This window comes from Gopherus flavomarginatus, chromosome 5 (genome assembly GCF_025201925.1).
Source record: "Gopherus flavomarginatus isolate rGopFla2 chromosome 5, rGopFla2.mat.asm, whole genome shotgun sequence".
Classification (NCBI taxonomy): Eukaryota; Metazoa; Chordata; order Testudines; family Testudinidae; genus Gopherus; species Gopherus flavomarginatus.
In genome coordinates, this window is record NC_066621.1 from 151,439,463 (window position 1) to 151,461,698 (window position 22,236).

Sequence of the window (22,236 nt, forward strand, 5' to 3'; positions counted from 1 at the left end):
GAGCAGTAGGCCCGAGCGCGCGGGGCGGGCTGAGGCAGGGTCGCGCAGGCGTAGTTGTGCCGGCAGGGAGCGCGGGAAGGCTGGAAACGGAGCTGGGCTGCACAGTGGCTGGTGAGCGCCGGGCTGAGGTGTCGCCGGTGGGGTGGGTGGGAGGAGTTGAGCGCGTGTCGGGGGTTAGGTTGCGCGTGGGGGGGAGGTGGGGGTTGGGTGTTCAGTGGGGAGGAGGGGGTGCTAGGTTGGGTGTGGGGGAGTGGGGGTAGGGTTCGGTGTGAGGAGGAGTGGTGAAGGTGGGGGGGTTAGGTTGGGTGTGGGGAGGTGGGGGTAGGGTTGGGTGTGAGGAGGAGAGGTGAAGGTGGGGGGGTTAGGTTGGGTGTGGGGAGGTGGGGGGTAGGGTTGGGTGTGAGGAGGAGAGGTGAAGGTGGGAGGGGTTAGGTTGGGTGTGGGGAGGTGGGGGTAGGGTTGGGTGTGAGGAGGAGAGGTGAAGGTGGGGGGGTTAGGTTGGGTGTAGGGAGGTGGGGGTTAGGGTTCGGTGTGAGGAGGAGTGGTGAAGGTGGGGGGGTTAGGTTGGGTGTGGGGAGGTGGGGGTAGGGTTGGGGGCGAGGAGGGGAGGTGAAGGTGGGGGGGTTAGGTTGGGTGTGGGAGGTGGGGGGTAGGGTTGGGTGTGAGGAAGAGAGGTGAAGGTGGGGGGGTTAGGTTGGGTGTGGGGAGGTGGGGGGTAGGGTTGGGTGTGAGGAGGAGAGGTGAAGGTGGGGGGGTTAGGTTGGGTGTAGGGAGGTGGGGGGTAGGGTTGGGTGTGAGGAGGAGAGGTGAAGGTGGGGGGGTTAGGTTGGGTGTAGGGAGGTGGGGGGTAGGGTTGGGGGTGAGGAGGAGAGGTGAAGGTGGGGGGGTTAGGTTGGGTGTGGGGAGGTGGGGGGTAGGGTTGGGTGTGAGGAGGAGAGGTGAAGGTGGGGGGGTTAGGTTGGGTGTGGGGAGGTGGGGGGTAGGGTTGGGTGTGAGGAGGAGTGGTGAAGGTGGGGGGGTTAGGTTGGGTGTGGGGAGGTGGGGGTAGGGTTGGGTGTGAGGAGGAGAGGTGAAGGTGGGGGGGTTAGGTTGGGTGTGGGGAGGTGGGGGTAGGGTTCGGTGTGAGGAGGAGTGGTGAAGGTGGGGGGGTTAGGTTGGGTGTGGGGGGGGTGGGGGTAGGGTTGGGTGTGAGGAGGAGAGGTGAAGGTGGGGGGGGTTAGGTTGGGTGTAGGGAGGTGGGGGTAGGGTTGGGTGTGAGGAGGAGAGGTGAAGGTGGGGGGGTTAGGTTGGGTGTGGGGAGGTGGGGGTAGGGTTGGGTGTGAGGAGGAGTGGTGAAGGTGGGGTTAGGTTGGGTGTGGGGAGGTGGGGGGTAGGGTTGGGTGTGAGGAGGAGTGGTGAAGGTGGGGGGGTTAGGTTGGGTGTGGGGAGGTGGGGGGTAGGGTTGGGTGTGAGGAGGAGAGGTGAAGGTGGGGGGGTTAGGTTGGGTGTGGGGGGATGGGGGTAGGGTTGGGTGTGAGGAGGAGAGGTGAAGGTGGGGGGTTAGGTTGGGTGTAGGGAGGTGGGGGTAGGGTTGGGTGTGAGGAGGAGTGGTGAAGGTGGGGGGGTTAGGTTGGGTGTAGGGAGGTGGGGGTAGGGTTGGGTGTGAGGAGGAGAGGTGAAGGTGGGGGGGTTAGGTTGGGTGTGGGGAGGTGGGGGTAGGGTTGGGTGTGAGGAGGAGAGGTGAAGGTGGGGGGGTTAGGTTGGGTGTGGGGAGGTGGGGGTAGGGTTGGGGGTGAGGAGGAGTGGTGAAGGTGGGGGGGTTAGGTTGGGTGTGGGGAGGTGGGGGTAGGGTTGGGGGTGAGGAGGAGAGGTGAAGGTGGGGGGGTTAGGTTGGGTGTGGGGAGGTGGGGGTAGGGTTGGGTGTGAGGAGGAGAGGTGAAGGTGGGGGGGTTAGGTTGGGTGTGGGGAGGTGGGGGGTAGGGTTGGGTGTGAGGAGGAGAGGTGAAGGTGGGGGGGTTAGGTTGGGTGTGGGAGGTGGGGGGTAGGGTTGGGTGTGAGGAAGAGAGGTGAAGGTGGGGGGGTTAGGTTGGGTGTGGGGAGGTGGGGGTAGGGTTGGGTGTGAGGAGGAGAGGTGAAGGTGGGGGGGGTTAGGTTGGGTGTGGGGAGGTGGGGGGTAGGGTTGGGTGTGAGGAGGAGAGGTGAAGGTGGGGGGGGTTAGGTTGGGTGTGGGGAGGTGGGGGTAGGGTTGGGTGTGAGGAGGAGAGGTGAAGGTGGGGGGGTTAGGTTGGGTGTGGGGAGGTGGGGGGTAGGGTTGGGTGTGAGGAGGAGAGGTGACGGTGGGGGGGTTAGGTTGGGTGTAGGGAGGTGGGGGTAGGGTTGGGTGTGAGGAGGAGAGGTGAAGGTGGGGGGGTTAGGTCGGGTGTGGGGAGGTGGGGGGTAGGGTTGGGTGTGAGGAGGAGAGGTGAAGGTGGGGGGGTTAGGTTCGGTGTGGGGGGTAGGATTGGAGGTGGGGAGGAGAGGTGAAGGTGGGGGGTTTAGGTTGGGTGTGAGGAGGAGAGGTGACGGTGGGGGGGTTAGGTTGGGTGTAGGGAGGTGGGGGTAGGGTTGGGTGTGAGGAGGAGAGGTGAAGGTGGGGGGTTAGGTCGGGTGTGGGGGGTAGGATTGGAGGTGGGGAGGAGAGGTGAAGGTGGGGGGTAGGGTTGGGTGTGAGGAGGAGTGGTGAAGGTGGGGGGGTTAGGTTGGGTGTGGGGGGTAGGATTGGAGGTGGGGAGGAGAGGTGAAGGTGGGGGGTAGGGTTGGGTGTGAGGAGGAGAGGTGAAGGTGGGGGGGTTAGGTCGGGTGTGGGGAGGTGGGGGGTAGGGTTGGGTGTGAGGAGGAGAGGTGAAGGTGGGGGGGGTTAGGTTGGGTGTAGGGAGGTGGGGGTAGGGTTGGGTGTGAGGAGGAGAGGTGAAGGTGGGGGGGTTAGGTTGGGTGTAGGGAGGTGGGGGTAGGGTTGGGGGTGAGGAGGAGAGGTGAAGGTGGGGGGGTTAGGTTGGGTGTGGGGAGGTGGGGGGTAGGGTTGGGTGTGAGGAGGAGAGGTGAAGGTGGGGGGGTTAGGTTGGGTGTAGGGAGGTGGGGGTAGGGTTGGGTGTGAGGAGGAGAGGTGAAGGTGGGGGGGTTAGGTTGGGTGTGGGGAGGTGGGGGGTAGGGTTGGGTGTGAGGAGGAGTGGTGAAGGTGGGGGGGTTAGGTTGGGTGTGGGGAGGTGGGGGTAGGGTTGGGTGTGAGGAGGAGAGGTGAAGGTGGGGGGGTTAGGTTGGGTGTGGGGAGGTGGGGTGTATGGGTTGGGTGTGAGGAGGAGAGGTGAAGGTGGGGGGGGTTAGGTTGGGTGTGGGGAGGTGGGGGTAGGGTTGGGTGTGAGGAGGAGTGGTGAAGGTGGGGGGGTTAGGTTGGGTGTGGGAGGTGGGGGGGTAGGGTTGGGTGTGAGGAAGAGAGGTGAAGGTGGGGGGGTTAGGTTGGGTGTGGGGAGGTGGGGGGTAGGGTTGGGTGTGAGGAGGAGAGGTGAAGGTGGGGGGGGTTAGGTTGGGTGTGGGGAGGTGGGGGGTAGGGTTGGGTGTGAGGAGGAGAGGTGAAGGTGGGGGGGGTTAGGTTGGGTGTGGGGAGGTGGGGGTAGGGTTGGGTGTGAGGAGGAGAGGTGAAGGTGGGGGGGTTAGGTTGGGTGTGGGGAGGTGGGGGGTAGGGTTGGGTGTGAGGAGGAGAGGTGACGGTGGGGGGGTTAGGTTGGGTGTAGGGAGGTGGGGGTAGGGTTGGGTGTGAGGAGGAGAGGTGAAGGTGGGGGGGTTAGGTCGGGTGTGGGGAGGTGGGGGGTAGGGTTGGGTGTGAGGAGGAGAGGTGAAGGTGGGGGGGTTAGGTTCGGTGTGGGGGGTAGGATTGGAGGTGGGGAGGAGAGGTGAAGGTGGGGGGTTTAGGTTGGGTGTGAGGAGGAGAGGTGACGGTGGGGGGGTTAGGTTGGGTGTAGGGAGGTGGGGGTAGGGTTGGGTGTGAGGAGGAGAGGTGAAGGTGGGGGGGTTAGGCTGGTGTGGGGGGTAGGATTGGAGGTGGGGAGGAGAGGTGAAGGTGGGGGGTAGGGTTGGGTGTGAGGAGGAGTGGTGAAGGTGGGGGGGTTAGGTTGGGTGTGGGGGGTAGGATTGGAGGTGGGGAGGAGAGGTGAAGGTGGGGGGTAGGGTTGGGTGTGAGGAGGAGTGGTGAAGGTGGGGGGGTTAGGTTGGGTGTGGGGAGGTGGGGGGTAGGGTTGGGTGTGAGGAGGAGAGGTGAAGGTGGGGGGGTTAGGTTGGGTGTGGGGGGTAGGATTGGAGGTGGGGAGGAGAGGTGAAGGTGGGGGGTAGGGTTGGGTGTGAGGAGGAGTGGTGAAGGTGGGGGGGTTAGGTTGGGTGTGGGGGGTAGGATTGGAGGTGGGGAGGAGAGGTGAAGGTGGGGGGTAGGGTTGGGTGTGAGGAGGAGAGGTGAAGGTGGGGGGGTTAGGTCGGGTGTGGGGAGGTGGGGGGTAGGGTTGGGTGTGAGGAGGAGAGGTGAAGGTGGGGGGGTTAGGTTGGGTGTGGGGGGTAGGATTGGAGGTGGGGAGGAGAGGTGAAGGTGGGGGGTAGGGTTGGGTGTGAGGAGGAGTGGTGAAGGTGGGGGGGTTAGGTTGGGTGTGGGGAGGTGGGGGGTAGGGTTGGGTGTGAGGAGGAGAGGTGAAGGTGAGGGGGTTAGGTTGGGTGTGGGGAGGTGGGGGTAGGGTTCGGTGTGAGGAGGAGAGGCGAAGGTGGGGGGGGTTAGGTTGGGTGTAGGGAGGTGGGGGGTAGGGTTGGGTGTGAGGAGGAGTGGTGAAGGTGGGGGGGTTAGGCTGGTGTGGGGAGGTGGGGGGTAGGGTTGGGTGTGAGGAGGAGAGGTGAAGGTGGGGGGGTTAGGTTGGGTGTGGGGAGGTGGGGGGTAGGGTTCGGTGTGAGGAGGAGAGGTGAAGGTGGGGGGTAGGGTTGGGTGTGGGGAGGTGGGGGGTAGGGTTGGGTGTGAGGAGGAGAGGTGAAGGTGAGGGGGGTTAGGTTGGGTGTGGGGAGGTGGGGGGTTAGGATTGGGTGTGGCTATGCACACACCAGACAGTGCAGTAAAGCAGGAGAGAGGATTGTGGGGTGTCTCACTGTGACCCCAGCACTGAGCCAATGATTCCTCATGGGCTGGGTGCAGATCTCCCCTTTGACACGCAGAAGATGGAGGCAATAGCCTTCAGATACTAGCCAACCCAGGCTTTGCCGCTACTTAGGGTTCAGGATCTACACATGTTGAGTGTGGGACTACATCACCCCCCATAATCACCATTCCCGTGAAGAACATAATCATATCTTAGGGCTGGACAATTTCTGAGAGGTTCTCTCCCCATCTTGCCCCCCACATTGATCTAATGTGAAAGTTTCAGGAGTAGCCAGTGGCCAGCAGGGAAGCCTTTAGGGTACATCTACACTGCATATTAAGCCTGGGCTTTGACTGAGGTTTGAGCCCAAGTTCCCCCACTATCCACACACAAAGTCAGTCGGATTCAGGTCTGTGAGCTCAAAGAACTCTGATCCTAGGACCCTGGTAGGGGGGTGGGTCAGAGCCCAAGTCCCACTGTGACTTGGGTCCAAGCCCTGTCATTCTGCAGTGTAGATACAGCTCATTGCCTGAGGGACAAACTTCATTCCAAACTGGTGGAATGATTTGCCCCTTCCAGCAGGTATTTTTCTCCTTGGTAGGGAATGATGGTTATCTAGCCCTATGCCGCATACTGAATGAATGACTTTAATCTGATATCTGGTCATTTTTTCTATTGCCAGTGAATATCGAGTGATGCTTGCACTGAGGTCCCACCTGCAATAGGCAACACTCTATCTTAAGCAGCTTCTGTACTTCCAAGTCCTGCAGCCTTATTTTGTTTCACCATTAGCTAAAGGCCCACCACTCTAGGGAAGTGGCTTTCACTAGTTCCCTGTGAGGTTGCTAAAGTCAGTTCTTGCCATATATTGTAAAAAGTAAAACACATATCAGGGAATCAATATAACAGACATATATGAATTGTGTGTTTTGAGGTTCTGTCCAGTTTATAGGTTTGCTGTCAGGGTAGAATAGAAACTTCAGAGGTATTCAAAAAAGCAGACATGTGGAGGCAGTTTTCTTGTTTTAAGAGTCACCGTGTTTAACCAAATGTAAGTGTTAACATTTTTTAACTATGATCCTCCTGGACCTTAAAAAAATACGATCAAAATTGAAATGCACTGTGTGTGTGTTGTTCAGTCACAGTCAGTTCATGAATTTAAAATACAGAACTGTTCTGCTTATATCAGTACAACTTAGAACATATGTAGAATTTTAGAATAGATGACTTTTTAAAAAATGCCTTCTGTTCCAACTACATTCTCTGAAATGACTGTCAGGTATCAGAGGGGTAGCCGTGTTAGTCTGGATCTGTAAAAGCAGCAGAGTCCTGTGGCACCTTATAGACTAACAGAAGTATTGGAGCATGAGCTGTTAGTCTATAAGGTGCCACAGGACTCTGCTTTTTGAAATGACTGTTATTTGGGGATGATGTTTATCCATTTTTATTTCCCTCGTAATAAAGATATAGGCTTGTCACAAAGATATCGTTATTGCTTATGTGAGTCTCAGCACTTCAGTTGGATCTACCCAGGTGAACCCTGGTGCTTGCATGGGACCCCATTAAAGTCATTGGAGCTCTACATGGGTGCAGGGTTCTGCCTTTGTGGATACAGTTACAGGACTTGGGAGCACACTAACTATTTTGGCATAGGCTAGCGGTTGTTAATGAAGTTCTAATCAATTTAAACTCTCATACAGTAAGGTGGTGTTGTATGCTCTCAGTTTATATTTGTTTAACCAGAAATACTGCAGTATTTACTAATCCCCCCTTTAAATTTCTTCATTTCCCCTCATCATACTTTTCATAATATTTTTCAAAATATATATATTGTAGTGAATCTTATCAACACTGCTAAGCTCTTTAACAGGAAAAAAACATGCAAAAATACCACTGCATCAAAATTATTTAACTACTGAAGTTTAAGTAGTGTTTTCCTGTTATTAACACTAACAAATCATTTGTATTTATTTTACAAAGCTTTTTACATTTTTATTATTATATAGATAAGAGAGAAGATGCCTTCAACACAAAAGCCAATGCGCTATGGACACACAGAAGGCCACACAGATGTCTGCTTTGACGACATTGGAAGGTAAATTATTGAAATTAGGACTTATTTCAGTAGTTCATATGTCTGTAAGCAATGACATTGATATTGCAAAACTAGAGGGGGTGAGAGAAGAGTGGTGGGAATATTCATGGGCCTGGCAAAACTCTCATATGAAGAGATGTTAAGAAGATTGGGGTTGTTTACCTTAGAAAGAAGTTGAGTAAGGAGTTGAGTAAAGGAGGTGGCTGGCAGCTAGGGACCACCCATATAATAACCTCACAACCCCCTGAGGGGTCCCGACCCCCAGTTTGAGAACCCGTTGTGTAGTATGATAATGCTATTGAATTGAAACTGAGCCCTGGTCCACACTACAGAGTTAGATCGACGCAAGGCAGTTTACATCAACCTATCTATTTAAGTGTCTTCACTAAAATTTTGCTCCCACTGATGTAACTCACCTGCTACACCGTCTTAATAATTCCGTCTCCACGAGAGATGTAGAATCAATGTTGATGTAGCTAGGTTGATGCAGTGTCAGTGTAGACAGTGCCTTGCTTACATTGACTGTCATTGGCTTTCAGAAGCCATCCTGCAATGCCCACAGTGAGGAGTTCAATTGGTGCAAAAACTCCTGGTGAGGGACATGCACCACCAACATGTGGAGCAAAATGTAGACATGTACAAGCGATATAATGACTGTGGCAACTGTATGCCAATGTAAATTAGGTCATCTTAATTTTGTAGCATAGATGTGGTCTGTGTGTGTTAAAAGAGGGTATTAGGGTCAGAATGGTATGGGGATTGATCTAGCAACAAAGTGACAAAATACAAAAAATGATTGACAGAAGTTATAAAACCTTTCCATTACTTTTCCAGCATGACTGATAGCAAATACAAATGTCTTAGTCTGAGCCAAGTACACTAAGAGGAGGCTGAAGTGTTGCTGATATAATGGAATCCTGAAATCATTCCTGTCTTTCTAGCATTTAAAATTGGAGATTCAGATTCCTGCTCCCAATCTCTGGTTTTGAAAAAGGTTGTGTAACAATTTGTTGCATCAAAGTTGTAGAAGTGAAATCATGAAAGACAGGAGAGTTGAATTCAGAATCTTGACAGTTTTTAAAAGGCCTGCCCTCCTTTATAGCCATCTCAACTTCAATCAAGTGTGTTTAGCACATTTGGATTAGGTCAGAACTTTGTGACAGGATAGGGGGCAGAAAGGGCAGTTGGGTGCCCAACTTCTAGTGAAAGTCAGTGCAAGTTGGGCTCCTAACTTTCCTTTGTGCTGTTGAAAATTTCTTCCTAGATGCTGAAAAATGAATTGGCTGGTTAGTGTCTGAGTATCTAAGGACAGATACAAAAGAGGGATAGGCATACCTAGTTAGTAGACTTATACTCAATTATTGTGTTATACTAGCAGAATTGCAAGTTTTTCATGTTGTATAATACGAGTGTCTGTCTCATATTATTTGAAGAATAAATACACTTATAAAATGTTTCATTTAATAAAAATGTGAATTTTTAAACATTTCCCCCCCCATATTTTGAGCTGAGGAAAATCATAATGATCCTGCTGTAGACAAATATTAATATTATTATTTTCTTAACAGCTGTATTGTAACTTGTGGCAGTGATGGAGATGTTAGGATTTGGGAAAACTTGGATGATGATGATCCTAAGTCCATTAATGTGGGAGAAAAAGCATATTCATTTGCTTTAAAGGTATTAGTATAATATTTTCTATGAAATGTGCAACACGGGTGCTGATATATGTCTTGATGCTGCAAAATCTTCCTTGTGTACTTAACTGTATGCATGTGAACTCAATGGGACTGCTGACGTGCATAAAGTTAAGCATGTATTGGAAATATTTGCAGGATTGGAGCTAGAATGGTATTGGATTTAGCAAACTTGATTTAATATTACACACATAACTCATAGCATTAACTTGCATAACATAGCTTTCAACAAATAAAGTAGTCTAACTTTTTTTCTTAATGTTGTCACGGACATATCTTACATGAGATTAAAAGGATCTGTCTTAATCATACAATCAGAAATGTAGGGCTGGAAGGGACCTTGAGAGATCAACAGCTGCAGTCCCCTGCACTATGGTAGGACCAAGTACACTGCTACCTCGATATAACGCGACCTGATATAACACAAATTCGGATATAACGCGGTAAAGCAGTGCTCCGGGGGTGGGGGTGGGGCTGCACACTCTGGTGGATCAAAGCAAGTTCAATATAATGCGGTTTCACCTATAACGCAGTAAGATTTTTTTGACTCCCGAGGACAGCATTATATCGAGGTAGAGGTGTAAATCTAGACCATCCTGACAGGTATTTGTCTAACTTGTTCTTAAAAACCTGCAGTGATGAGGATTCCACAACCTCCATTGAAAGCCTGTTCCTGAGCTTAACTACCTGTATAATTAGACAGTTTCTCCTAATATCTAGCCTAAACCTTTCTTGCTTCAGATTAAGCCCATTACTTCTTGTCCTACATTTAATGGGCATGAACAATTGATCCCCTTCCTCTTTGTAACAGCACTTAACATATCAGATTCCCCCTCAATCTTCTTTTTTCAGGACTAACCATGCCCAGATTTTTTAATGTTTTCTCATAGGTCAGGTTTTGTTAACCTTTTATCATTTTTGTTGCTGTCCTCTGGACTCTCTCCAATTTGTCCACATCTTTCTTAAAGTGTGGTGCCCAGGACTGGACACACTAGTCCAGCTGAGGCCTCACTTGTGCAATAGAGCAATTACTTCCTGTATTTTACATATGACACTCATGTGAATGTACCCCAGAATATTAGCCTTTTTTGCAACTGCATCATATTGTTGACTCATGCAATTTGTGATCCACAATAACTCCCAGATCCTTTTCAGCAGTGCAGTACTACCACCTAGCCAGTTATTTCCCATTTTGTAGCTGTGCATTTTATTTTTCTTTCCTCAGTGAAGTGTTTTGAACTTACCTTTATTGAATTTCATCTTGTTGATTTTAGACCAATTCTCTAATTTAAGGTCTTTTTGGATTCTAATCCTGTCCTCTAGTGTGTTCCTTCCAGCTTGGTGTTATCTGCAAATTTTATAAGCATCCTCTTCATTCCATTATCCAAGTCATAAATGAAAATATTGAATAATACTAAATCCTGCATTGACCTCTGCAAGGCCCCACTAGATACACCTTCCCAGTTTGATAGTGGACTATTGATAACTACGCTTTGATGTGGTCTTTTGACCAGTTGTGCACTCATCTTATAGTAATTTCATCTAGAGCACATTTCCTTAGTTTGCTTTTGAGAATGTTATGTGGAACTGTATCATAAGTCTTACTGAAATCAGGATATATCATGTCTACTGCTTCCGCCCATCCACTAGGCCGCTAAGTTTGTCAAAGAAGGAAATTAGGTTGGTTTGGAATGATTCGTTTTTGACAAATCCATGTGGCTATGCTTTATAACCCTATTATTCTCCAAGTGCTTACAAATTGATTGTTTAATAATTTGTTCCAGTATCTCTCCAGGTGTCAAAGATCTCTAGATTGAATCACTGGAAACATCTAAGATACTTACTAGTCTGTAATTCTCTGGGTCCACTTTGTTCCCATTTTTAAAGATAAGTATTATGTTTTCCCTTCTCCAGTCCTGTAGGACCTCACCCATCATTCATGAGTTGTCAAAGTTAATTGCTAATAGTTCCAAGATTGCTTCAGCTAGTTTCCCAGTTACCCTAGGATAAATTTAATCATGCCCTGACAACTTGAATACATTTAACTTATCTAAATATTCTTTAACCTGTTATTTCCTTATTTTGGCTTGCATTCCTTCCCCCTTATATTTATATTAATTGTGAGTGTCTGATCACCATTAACCTTTTTAGTGAAGATTGAAGTAAATAGGCATTAAGCAGTTCAGCCTTCTTGATGTTGTCACTTACTAGCTCTCCGTCCCTGCTAAGTAGAGGACCTACGCTTTCCCTTGTCTTTCTTCTGCTCCTTTTAAAGAACCTCTCTTTATTGCCTTTTATGTCCCTTGCTAGGTGTAACTCATTTTGTGCGTTAGACTTTCTGATTTTGTCCCCACATGCTAGTGCTATACTTTTGTACCCCTCCTTAGCAATTCATCCATGTTTCTACTTTTTGTAGGATTCCTTTTGGATTTTCAGGTAATTAAAGAACTCCTGATGGAGCCATATTGGTGTCTTACTATTTTTTCTATCTTTCCTTTGCCTTAGAATAGTATGCAGTTGTGCCTTGCACAAACTGCAAAAGTGACTGCACTCCACCAATGTGTTTAGGTGAAGGTATTAAAGCCATTAAAAATTGATCAATTTACTTTAAATATCATTTTACCCCTAATCTACTGACATCTGTTCCCAAAAGACAGATTAATGTTGAATCACTAGAAACATCTAATTGGTTGAACATGTCTATCTGGTTTATAGTTTAGATAAATCATTCAAGAACTTTGAAATGCTTTAGAGTATATTGATTTGACAATTTATTCCTTATCCCATTCAGTGGGATAAAGAATTACAGAAGTTTTCCTCCTGCTGAGTTTCTCAAGATATTTTGACTTCATGATCTTAAACTCTCTTAGAGAAACTGAAACAGAAAATTATTTTTTAATATACAGTGTAATTTAACTATAATGCTCAGACTTTGTAGTACTCATTTGGCTATATGGATCAAAAATTACATTCCAGAAGTCATTTCCTAGTGGTGCCCTTGCTAATCATTGAGTGTCTGGCTTTAAAGATTTTGGGGTATCCAAAAGACGGTTCTCTGACCTTTTCAAAGGTAAGAGAGAAATTGAATCTTGAATTCTTCTTCCACTGCAAATAATAGTAGTTTGTGGGAGTGCTGATTAGAACCTATTCTAGTAATCCAACTGATCTGCTCTAGCATAAAGTGCCTAATATAACTTGCTGTATCCATCATGAAGGAAGTTCATATTTTTAGAAATATGGGTGGAATGATTATTTGGCTATGATAATTAAAATAAGGATGACTTACATCACTTCTTATAACAGGTGTCAACTGTACATCATTAATGCATCTGTTGAAAACTTCACATATTTGTCTTGAGAATTTTCGTAGTAATTCCTTTGTCTGAAGCTATTCTTATGCTACATTAAAATGTATTACATAAATACTTTGGTTTTTGTATAAAATCTGAAATGTCCTCTCATTTTACAGCATCTTTTGAAAATGAGAGAATTATCCCAGGAGTTTGTTTTCCACTTGAAGATTAATTACAGTGTTTGTGCCATACAAGTTTGCAGAGATAGCAGATTTATTTTAAAAAAATGCATGTATCAAATTTTGGTAACTTTTTTGGGGGAATGAGTAAGCAATTATTGATGTGTGTACTTAAAAAAAAGACTACATTTCAATATATAAGCAAAAACTCAATGTTATCAAGTAAAATTTACTAAAGCAGGAAAATTTTGAAGAATACTGATTTTATTTTTTCAGATTAAATAGCCCACTGCTTTCAAAGATGTGTGTCTGAGTTTCTTTGCATGAGTTTCAAAAACATTTTCCAAGACTTAAGTCCAGTAATTTTGTTTAAAAAATTAGATATCATTCTTAATTCACTCATAAATAATTTATCTTTAAGGAAAAAAGGTTTTTAATCTGAAGAAGGTCTGAATCAGTTATGTACAATCTGATATCTCTTAACACATTAGGTTATCTAGTCTGAGTGTTGCTGCGTATATAATTTTTGTAATATTTATATTTGTGAACATAAACTTTATGTACCTCTGCTTTTGGAGAGAAATATGCATGGCAGCTGTAATTATGTATTTTATGTAGGCTATAACTTAAATTATTTGTCGAACCTGCTGCCACACATACGTGAAGAGAGATGATACATTTTCATCTTAACAGTAGATTTTTTTCTATAAACATAAAAGATTACCGTAAAATTTGCCATGTCACTTGACCATATATATTCATTTGGCATTCTGAATAGGGAATATTGGAAAGATTAATGTGATGATCTTCTAGTATGTGTTTCTGCAAACTGGCCATTTGTTAAACTATGCCTGACAAGCCATCAAGCTTTCCTTTATGGCATTTAGTCTGTGAAATTTGGGACAAGGGCGCCCTCTTATGATCATGTGGCACATAAAAACAAAATATAGGCAGTTCTTGACTTTGACTTGCAAGTTACGATGAACGGCACTTACAACATTTATAAACTGTCATTGTATTTCGACTTTACAATGTCGGTTTCGACTTTAAGATGCTCGATCAGACATTGTTCCTATGGAAAATTCAAGTTAAGACATTTTCAATTTGATGCGATTTTCAGGAGCCAATTGTGTCGTAAGTCCGAGACTGCCTGTATATTTTGATTACATTTTTTTCCTTTGGGAATTGAGTTTTTTTTTCTCTCTCAAAACCCTGAGAATTCCTCCTTGTTTTCTTGCTTCATACTCTCCACGGTTAAGGCCTCATAATCCCCTTCTTCCAGGTGTATAGGATTGAATGGATCTCTTTAGAGTTCATTAGTGCCATTCCTTGACTCTCACGCTCACTATTTCAGTAAAGACACGAGGCTCTAAGCAGGGCCATCCTTACTCATATGCAAAGCATGCAACTGCTCCAGCCCCTGCTTCGGCTATTCCCCATGGCCCCCACCCCTTCTCCGCCCCGCTCTGCTCCTTCCTCACCCCAGCCCCATCTATTCCCGCCCCTGTCCAGCCCCGCTCCCGCTCTCCTGAGCTCTGCAACAGCTATCATGGCCGGGCCTGCATTCCCCGTGGTGGGAAGTGCAGACCTGGCCCCAGTCGCACCGCTGGTGAGTGCTGGGGGGTGGTTGCCCTCTGTCCTCCAAGTCATCCCCCCTCCCCCTTCCGCGCGGAGTCTGGGGCCTGCACCCCCCCACCCCACGGAAGCATGGCCTCCACCCCCCCGTGAGGGGGGGGGGGGGCTGCATAGGGCCCCAGAATAGCTAGGGACAGCCCTGGGGCTAAGGCCCTGATCCTGCAAAGACCTATTCACATGTGTAACTATGCACTGTGAGTAGTCCCATTGAAGCCAGTGGGGCTGCTCACAGAACAAATATTTAAGCATGTGAATACATCTTTACAGGATTGGGGCCTAAAGGAAGTAACTTGTTTAAATAGCTTAAGGCAGTGGTTCTCAACCTTTCCAGACTACTGTATGCCTTTCAGAGTCTGATTTGTTTTCACCTCACTTAAAAACTACATGCTTACAATATCAGACATAAAAAATACAAAAGAGTCACAGCACACTATTACTGAAAAATTGCTTCCTTTCTCATTTGTCTAAATAAAATTTTAGTTTGTCCTGACTTCGCTAGTGCTTTTTATGTAGCCTGTTGTAAAACTGGATAAATATCTAGAGTTGATGTACCCCCAGACGACCTCAGCATACCCCCAGGGGTATGTGTACCCCTGGTTGAGAACCACTGGTTTAAGGAAGATAGTTAAGTAATATCAAATTAAAAAATTTGAAGTGTGGAGGGTTGTACTTGTTAATTGAAAATTTTCTCCTTAGTTTCTGTTAATTTTTTTTGTAGGGGGTGGGGAGAGGGAAGAGGAAGAAATATAACTGGAAGGAACATTTCCCAGCTGCTGCTCCTTTTTAAAACCAGAAGCTCTTGGAACTACTCAAGATTATATATGGAAAGATCACTGGCTTTCTGTTCCTTGGACCAAAATATTTTTCTTTAACCCACCAATTCCAGAGTTTGTTTGTTTCATTTTTAGAATGGAAGACTGGTTACTGCAGTATCTAACAATACTGTCCAGATTCATACATTCCCCGAAGGAGCTCCTGATGGCATCCTGACTCGTTTCACCACGAATGCAAACCATGTTGTCTTTAACAGGGATGGTACTAAAATTGCTGCTGGATCCAGGTAATTTGATCTTGATGCAGGACAAGCCAATAGCTACGCTAAATCTGGAATATTAGCAACTTCCTGGGATGTGACTTTTGTTCACAATACCATCTAATTAATCTGCATTTTGTGAAGATTTTACAATGCCTCAAAAGGTCTTCATAGAAGAAAACAGTCAAATGGAGGAGGCCATTAAGAAAAGCTTTTATGGGAGAGGTTGGGGCCACATAAATAACTGCCCCCCAGCATCAAGTTTCCAGATGTAATTTATATTCTTCAGGGACTTACTTTGCAAAGGCGCAAGGGTTGACCCATATGGAGCTCATATCAGGATCAGGGCTTTAGTTACTAACTTTGTATTAAGAATCACAGTATTGTTGACAGTTTAAGGACCCACTACTGCAAATGCTAATGCGCATGCATAATGGTCACAAGTCTCTCAATTATTACTTTAAGGGTATGTCTACATCTACAATTTTGCAGCGCTGGTTGTTACAGCTGTATTAGTACAGCTGTATAGGGCCAGCGCTGCAGAGTGGCCACACTTACAGCAACCAGCGCTGCAAGTGGTGTTAGATGTAGCCACACTGCAGCGCTGTTGGGCGGCTTCAAGGGGGGTTCGGGGAACGCGAGAGCAAACCGGGGAAGGAGACCAGCTTGCCCGCGGTTTGCTCTCGCGTTCCCGGAACCACCCTGCAAACCGCAGGGAAGGAGACCTGCTTGCTCGGGGGTTCGGGGAACGCGAGACCAAACCGGGGAAGGAGACCAGCTTCGCCGCGGTTTGCTCTCGCGTTCCCCGAACCACCCTGCAAACCGCAGGGAAGGAGACCTGCTTGCTCGGGGTTCGGGGAACGCGAGAGCAAACCGGGGAAGGAGACCAGCTTGATTACCAGAGGCTTCCTCAGGTATGCTGGGATACCTGCTTATTCCACGGAGGTCAAGAAAAGCGCTGGTAAGTGTCTACACTTGATTACCAGCGCTGGATCCTCTACATCCGAGACAAAATGGGAGTACAGCCAGCGCTGCAAACAGGGAGTTGCAGCGCTGGTGATGCCCTGCAGATGTGTACACCTCCTAAGTTGCAGCGCTGTAACCCCCTCACCAGCGCTGCAACTTTGTGATGTAGACAAGCCCTAAGTCTAGAACTTGTGAGTTGACAGTACATTCCACTTAAATGCAGAACATATGGATAGAGCCTTGCAAATCCACGATATCTGCTTTATATCCTTGGACTATTTCTGCGGATACCAGCGTGGATGCGGATACAAATTTTGTATCCGGGCAGGGTTCTGACAGTAAGAGCGGGTGGGCAGCTGTGAGGAATCATGGTGTGGATCCTCCACCTACCCTGGTTGGGAGGCCTGGGAGCAGGAACAGGGTTCAGGGGCTGATCAGGCTCCGTGCCCAGGGCAGGTGGAGGGTCTGCCACAGCTCCCTATAGCTGTGCCCCCGGCTCTTACTGTGGCCAGGCTGCAGCTCCGAGCCACCCCCCTGGCCGGAGCTGGATTGGGAAGACAACGCTGGCAGTTGTAGGGAGCTTGGGTCCCTCCACCTTCCCTGGGTGGGGGGCAGGGACAGGAGTTGGGGGCTGTTTGGGCCCCCCACTCAAAGCAAGTGGAGAGTCCCCTGCGGCTCGGCATAGCTGCCTGCCCGGCTCTTATCGTGGCTGGGCTGCAGCTCTGAGCTGCCCCCCTCCCTGGCTGGAGCCAGGTTGGGGAGAGCTGCACTGGCAGTTGTGGGGAGCCTGGGTCCTTCTACCTGCCCTGGGTTGGGGGGGGCTGCTCAGGCCCCCTACCCAGGGCAGGTGGAGGGTCTGCTGCGGCTCTGCACAGCTGCCTGTGCATCTCTTCCCGACCGGGCTCTGGAGGAGGGGGGTTCCCCTCAAAGCCTCAGTTTGCCGCTGGTGTAGAGCCCTGCAAATCTGTGGATATCTGCAAATATCCACAGATAATTTTTGTGGCTCGCAGATCAGATGTGGATACCTTTGTTTAAAAGGTAAATTTCGTCAACTGTTCTGTTTTTAAAGTTGCAGGGCATGTTACAGAGATACTAAAATAGTAGTAATATGGATATGAATGAATACAATTTATATGCTTCTTACTATGGCTATTTTTTGTGTTAGACTAAAATATTCAGGGCATTTGCACTCCAGTGGGGTGTGATCTGAAGAGCTCTGTAACGTTGTGCTCTAACTGCCCTGTGTATGCCTTGCTAGAGTGCTCTAAATGGTACCTAGTTTGCAATAACAAGGACTACTTTGTCCTCGTTAATGCAAACTAGGTACCTTTTAGAGTGTGCCAGCAAGGTCTGTGCTGGGCAGCTAGAGTTCAACACCAGGGGTGACCAGCCTGAGCCTGAGAAGGAGCCAGTATTTACTAATGCACACCTCTACCTCGATATAACGCTGTCCTCGGGAACCAAAAAATATTACCGCATTATAGGTGAACGCTTTATATCGAACTTGATTTCATCCTCCAGAGCGCGCAGCCCCGCCCCCCTCCTCCCCATGGAGTGCTGCTTTACCGCGCTATATCTGAATTCGTGTTAAATCAGGTGGCGTTATATTGGGGTAGAAGTGTACATTGCCAAAGAGCCACAGTAATACATCAGCAGCCCTCCATCAGCTCCCCTACCCCGCTCCCAGTGCCTCCCTCCCACCCACCAGCAGCCCTGAGGATCAGTGCCTATCCCTCCTTCCCCCCACCTCCCAATCAGCTGTTTCCTGGCATGCTGGAGGCTCTGGGAGGAAGAGGGAGGAGCAGGGGCACTGCAGGCTCAGGGTAGGGGGCAGGAAGGGGTGGGGAGGGGGCAGGGCCTGTGGTAGAGCCCCGGGGTTGAACAGTGAGGCTCCCCCTCCCCCCCCAGTACGTTGGGAAGTTGGCACCTGTAGCTCCTGCCCCAGAGTCAGTGCTATACGAGGAATCACTTATTAACGTATGAAGAGCCACAGGGTGGCCACCCATGCCTTAGAGCACTCCACAGATCACACTCCTTAAAGTGCTTTGCCATACAGTGTAGACAAGCCCTTGGTATCTTGCAGAAACTGTGGCTGTGATCCTGAAAAGAGTTGTGATTATGCTTGGGACTGCAGGGTTGAGGCCCAGGGTTAGATTTATTTAATGGTTTTGTAGATTGCAACACTCTTGTGGTATTAAGATATTTATAGGGAAGTGCATTATAATCCTGATTTTAAGTGGTTCATATGTCAACCATAAAAATGTATTCCACACTGAATTAGAGACTCAGATGTTTCTAACTAGTGTTCTATTTTTTCATACATCAGAAACATCAGTTTAAGTACTTTTAAATTTTACATTAATTTTTAAGTTTGGGTGAAGATGCTATTGTGGGGCCTAGTATGGCTTAAAAGTTGATAGTATTCTTAATTATGGACTAGATTGAGTCATAATACTGAAAAAATCCAATTATTTGAAAATTAGCTAATGCATTCTTTCTATGAAATATTTTAAAGTTTCATAATGATTTTTAGCAAACAAGCTTAATCTACATATGTAGCAGCTATTTAACAAGATAAATCAATCAGTTATGGTAATAAAATATAAATATCTGCTTTTCAAGAGCCAAAATACAGATGTAGGTGATATTAGTCTAAAATTACATAATAATCTAGTTATTAATATGGGTGGGTGGGTATGATTATGACACATACACCTCTACCCTGATATAACGCTACCCGATATAACACAAATTCGGATATAACTCGGTAAAGTAGCGCTCGGGGGTGGGGGCAGGGCTGCGCACTCTGGTGGATCAGAGCAAGTTCGACGTAACGCTGTTTCACCTATAACACGGTAAGATTTTTTTGGCTCCTGAGGACAGCATTATATTGGGGTAGAGGTTTATATGATTTATTATTAAAGCATTCCATTTCCTCTTCAATTCAGGGGAAAAGTTATTCTATTCTGATATTGATAGCCTGCTCCTGCTCCCGTTGAAGTAAATGGCAAGACTTCTATTTTCACGTAGATTCTACAGTGATAAGTGTGATTTTAAAAAAGCATCCTATCCCTCAAAGATCAATAAGATAGAACTTTCATTTACTTCAATCAAAGCAGAATAAGGGCCCGCCAGTCAGTATTAAACTAATCTGGTTAATTAAGTACATTTCTCTCATCTGCAGTGATTTTATGGTCAAAGTTGTGGAGGTGACAGATAGTAGCCAACAGAAAACATTCCGAGGACATGATGCCCCTGTCCTAAGTCTGTCTTTTGATCCACAAGACGTTTTTCTGGTAAAACATTTTCCTGTCACTTTCTACTTTGTAATACTTTTTGCTACAGCAGTTCATATTTTATGTTTCTTATGGGATCTTAAATCATAAAATGGTCCACAGGCACAGAGGACATTGTTTTTATTTAATTTGTCTACCGAGTATGGCCCATCAAAAGGATCGTGTGAATATCAAACTGTATCCAATAACCTTAGCTGTACTTTCCTACACGTACATTCTCAGTGTGAAATTTTTGTATTGTCCTTATTGCTGAAAGAAGTTGATCTGCTAACATAATTTAAAACAAAATTTTGATTTAAAAAAAAATTACATCTAATTTTAAGTATTTCATTGTGAAGAATTTGTAAATACAGAAGCTTTGAAATGAACGAGGGTTTCTTATATTTTCAAACAAGATAATTTATATTTTATTTAATATCAAAAATATAAATCATATAAAATGTATTGTGAGTTTCTTTAAAGGCTGTTCATATAGTATGTGTCTATTGCTGACTGTACACCTCTTAAACTTCTAATTGTAGCGTGACTTTTGTTACTTTTACTGCAAATTGTTGGGTACATTTTAAAAACTACTCTTTCTTATACAGACATCAGCAAGCTGTGATGGGTCTGTCAGAGTATGGAAAATCTCAGATCAGGTAAAATGCTAATCTTTTGGAGTTAAACCTTAGATTCTACTGTGTTACTGTATTTTACAAAAGAATGATCTTAACTAAAAGAATGTGTTTTGTCTTTTGATGTGTCAGAATTGGTGTATTAGCAATAAATGCAAAAGATAAATATATTAAAAATCCTAATTCAGATGAAATCTAATTTGCAGGTTTAATGCTAACAAAAGCTCATAATAATGTAGTTCTCCAGAGTTAGGGCCCAGTCCTGCAGAGTTGTGTCTAGAATTACTTCGCTTAAGTCCTGTTGACTCTACAGAAGGACTCCAAATGGGAGTAATTATGCATGGGCTGATTGCAGGATTGAGTAGTATCCTTGTGACTTGCTAGTTTTTAAGACAAATACACACCTAAATTGTCAGACCTAGCATTAGAATCTGTGATTGTGGATGCCTTTTGTATACCAATGCTGGCACTGTAACTTTTCGTATGCAATGTTTTGAGATCATAGCTGTGATTTGCATTTTAATGTATAAGCAGTAATATGGAGCACAACAATACAACTCTTTTTGTATTGCTTTGGTCAAATCCTGCCTTGACACACACCCTGTCCAGCCCTATTAAAATCACTGTGGTTTTACAAAGTATTAATCGAGTAGAATAACCAATCTGATTTGTACTACATTTAATTAAAAATGAAAGGTTTGCGCTTGGTCTGAGACATTATGCTATATTTTATAATAAGCTATATTGTTATAAAAATATTTTCACTAAGTTATAAAACCTAGGCATGGTTTTTTATAATAATAATAGGACAGACTTACTGTCATTTTTGGGTGAGAGAGATTACTTCACTTCCACAATTCTAGTATAATTACCTCTTTTCCCCACACTCCACTTTTAAGACTTTCTTTTTTTTAATACAGAAGGATTTTTGCAATTGCAATGTAGAGAACCTAGTTCCTAAATATTCTGTTTTCAGACATGTGTGACAAGCTGGCCACTGCTGCAGAAGTGTAACGATGTTATAAATGCTAAATCAATATGTAGGCTTGCCTGGCAGCCGAAAAGTGGGAAGGTAAGTGACACATTGTTTTGCTGTCTGTAGTAGTCCTCTCTCTGCGAGTACTTGGCACATTGATTGTTAACAACAGAATTTAAGCCAGGCCAATCCATATCCCAACACCAAAAAATAAGAAAAGTGTTTTTGATGAAATTATTAAAAAAACAAACAAACAAAACCCCCCTGGAAATGGATACTTGGTAAAGTACTGTATAGTCAGTGCCAAAGTGAGGCTGGCAATACTCCAGCTGTCAGCCTGATACACTATTCTATATTCAGGTTATGCTGAACAGGAAAGAACCCTGTTGGTAGGGAAATAACTTATTTGCTCACTACTAGGTATCAAAGTGGTTCAGTCGTTCTTTCATGTAAGTAAACTTTATACTGAGAATAATTTCTATTGTATAAATAAACAAGACTTTTAAATAATAAGTTACTGTATTTTCAACAGAAGAAAAAAATTGTTTTTAGTGTGAATGACAAAGTGCTGATTGTTACATTACAAATAAAATGTATATATAATGTGAAACTTACCCTGCCATGCACACAGCCATAGTACAGTAACTCCTTACTTAACGTCCTCCCAGTTAACGTTGTTTCGAAGTTATATCACTGCTCCATTAGGGAACATACTCGTTTAAAGTTGTGCAATAACGTTGTTTGACTTTAAAAGGGAGCATTGCACAAGTTCCTCTTTTCTGCCTCCTTCCCCTCCCTCCCTTTCTCCCTCTCTCCTAGTGCCTCCCCCGCCTCCAAACAGCTGTTTGGCGGCACTTAGGACTTTCTGGGAGGGAGAGAGCAAGCAAGCGGGAAAGCTGCCCTCCGCACGCGCAGGCAAGGCCACCCGGAACGCAGGGGCTTTAGAGACTGCAGGGCCCTGGGCTAAGGGGGCCCCTGGTCCCTGGCCTGCAGCTCTAAACCCCTTTTGGAATATGGCCCTGTGAGCATGGGCTGGAGGACTCAGGAGGAGCAGGGGAAGCCACACAGCCAGCAGCTGCAGAGAAGCGGCGCTTTCCCCTCAAAGCTGGCTGGAGAGAAGCCACGCTTTGAAGGGGAAAGCGCCACTTCTTTCCAGCTGCTCACTGCACAGTTGCTTCTGCTCCTCCTCAGTCCTCCGGCCTGTGGAAGAGCAGGGGCAGCCAGCGGCCGGAAAGAAGCGGCACTTTCCCCTGCAAAGCCGGCCAGAGAGAAGCGGCGCTTTGAAGGGGAAAGCAGTGCTTCTCTCTGGCTGCACGGCTGCCCCTGCTCCTC

At 46.5% G+C, this 22,236-nt stretch overlaps 1 protein-coding gene across 3 annotated transcripts in view; it reads left to right on the top strand.

The window, feature by feature from the left end:
- Window positions 1-18: 18 nt before the first annotated feature.
- The window catches only part of WDHD1 (WD repeat and HMG-box DNA binding protein 1), a 62,181-nt gene continuing 39,963 nt past the window's right edge, over window positions 19-22,236 (top strand). For 2 of the 3 annotated variants that reach the window (XM_050952529.1, XM_050952530.1), the window contains exons 1-7: window positions 19-111; window positions 7,127-7,215; window positions 8,784-8,895; window positions 14,928-15,079; window positions 19,203-19,314; window positions 19,902-19,952; window positions 20,905-21,000. In XM_050952529.1, the coding sequence (XP_050808486.1) occupies window positions 7,139-7,215; window positions 8,784-8,895; window positions 14,928-15,079; window positions 19,203-19,314; window positions 19,902-19,952; window positions 20,905-21,000 (600 nt within the window). In that variant the 5' untranslated portion in view covers window positions 19-111; window positions 7,127-7,138. Of the gene's footprint in view, window positions 112-7,126; window positions 7,216-8,783; window positions 8,896-14,927; window positions 15,080-19,202; window positions 19,315-19,901; window positions 19,953-20,904; window positions 21,001-22,236 lie in introns of those variants that run through there. The other variant, XM_050952531.1, reaches the window with a different exon arrangement.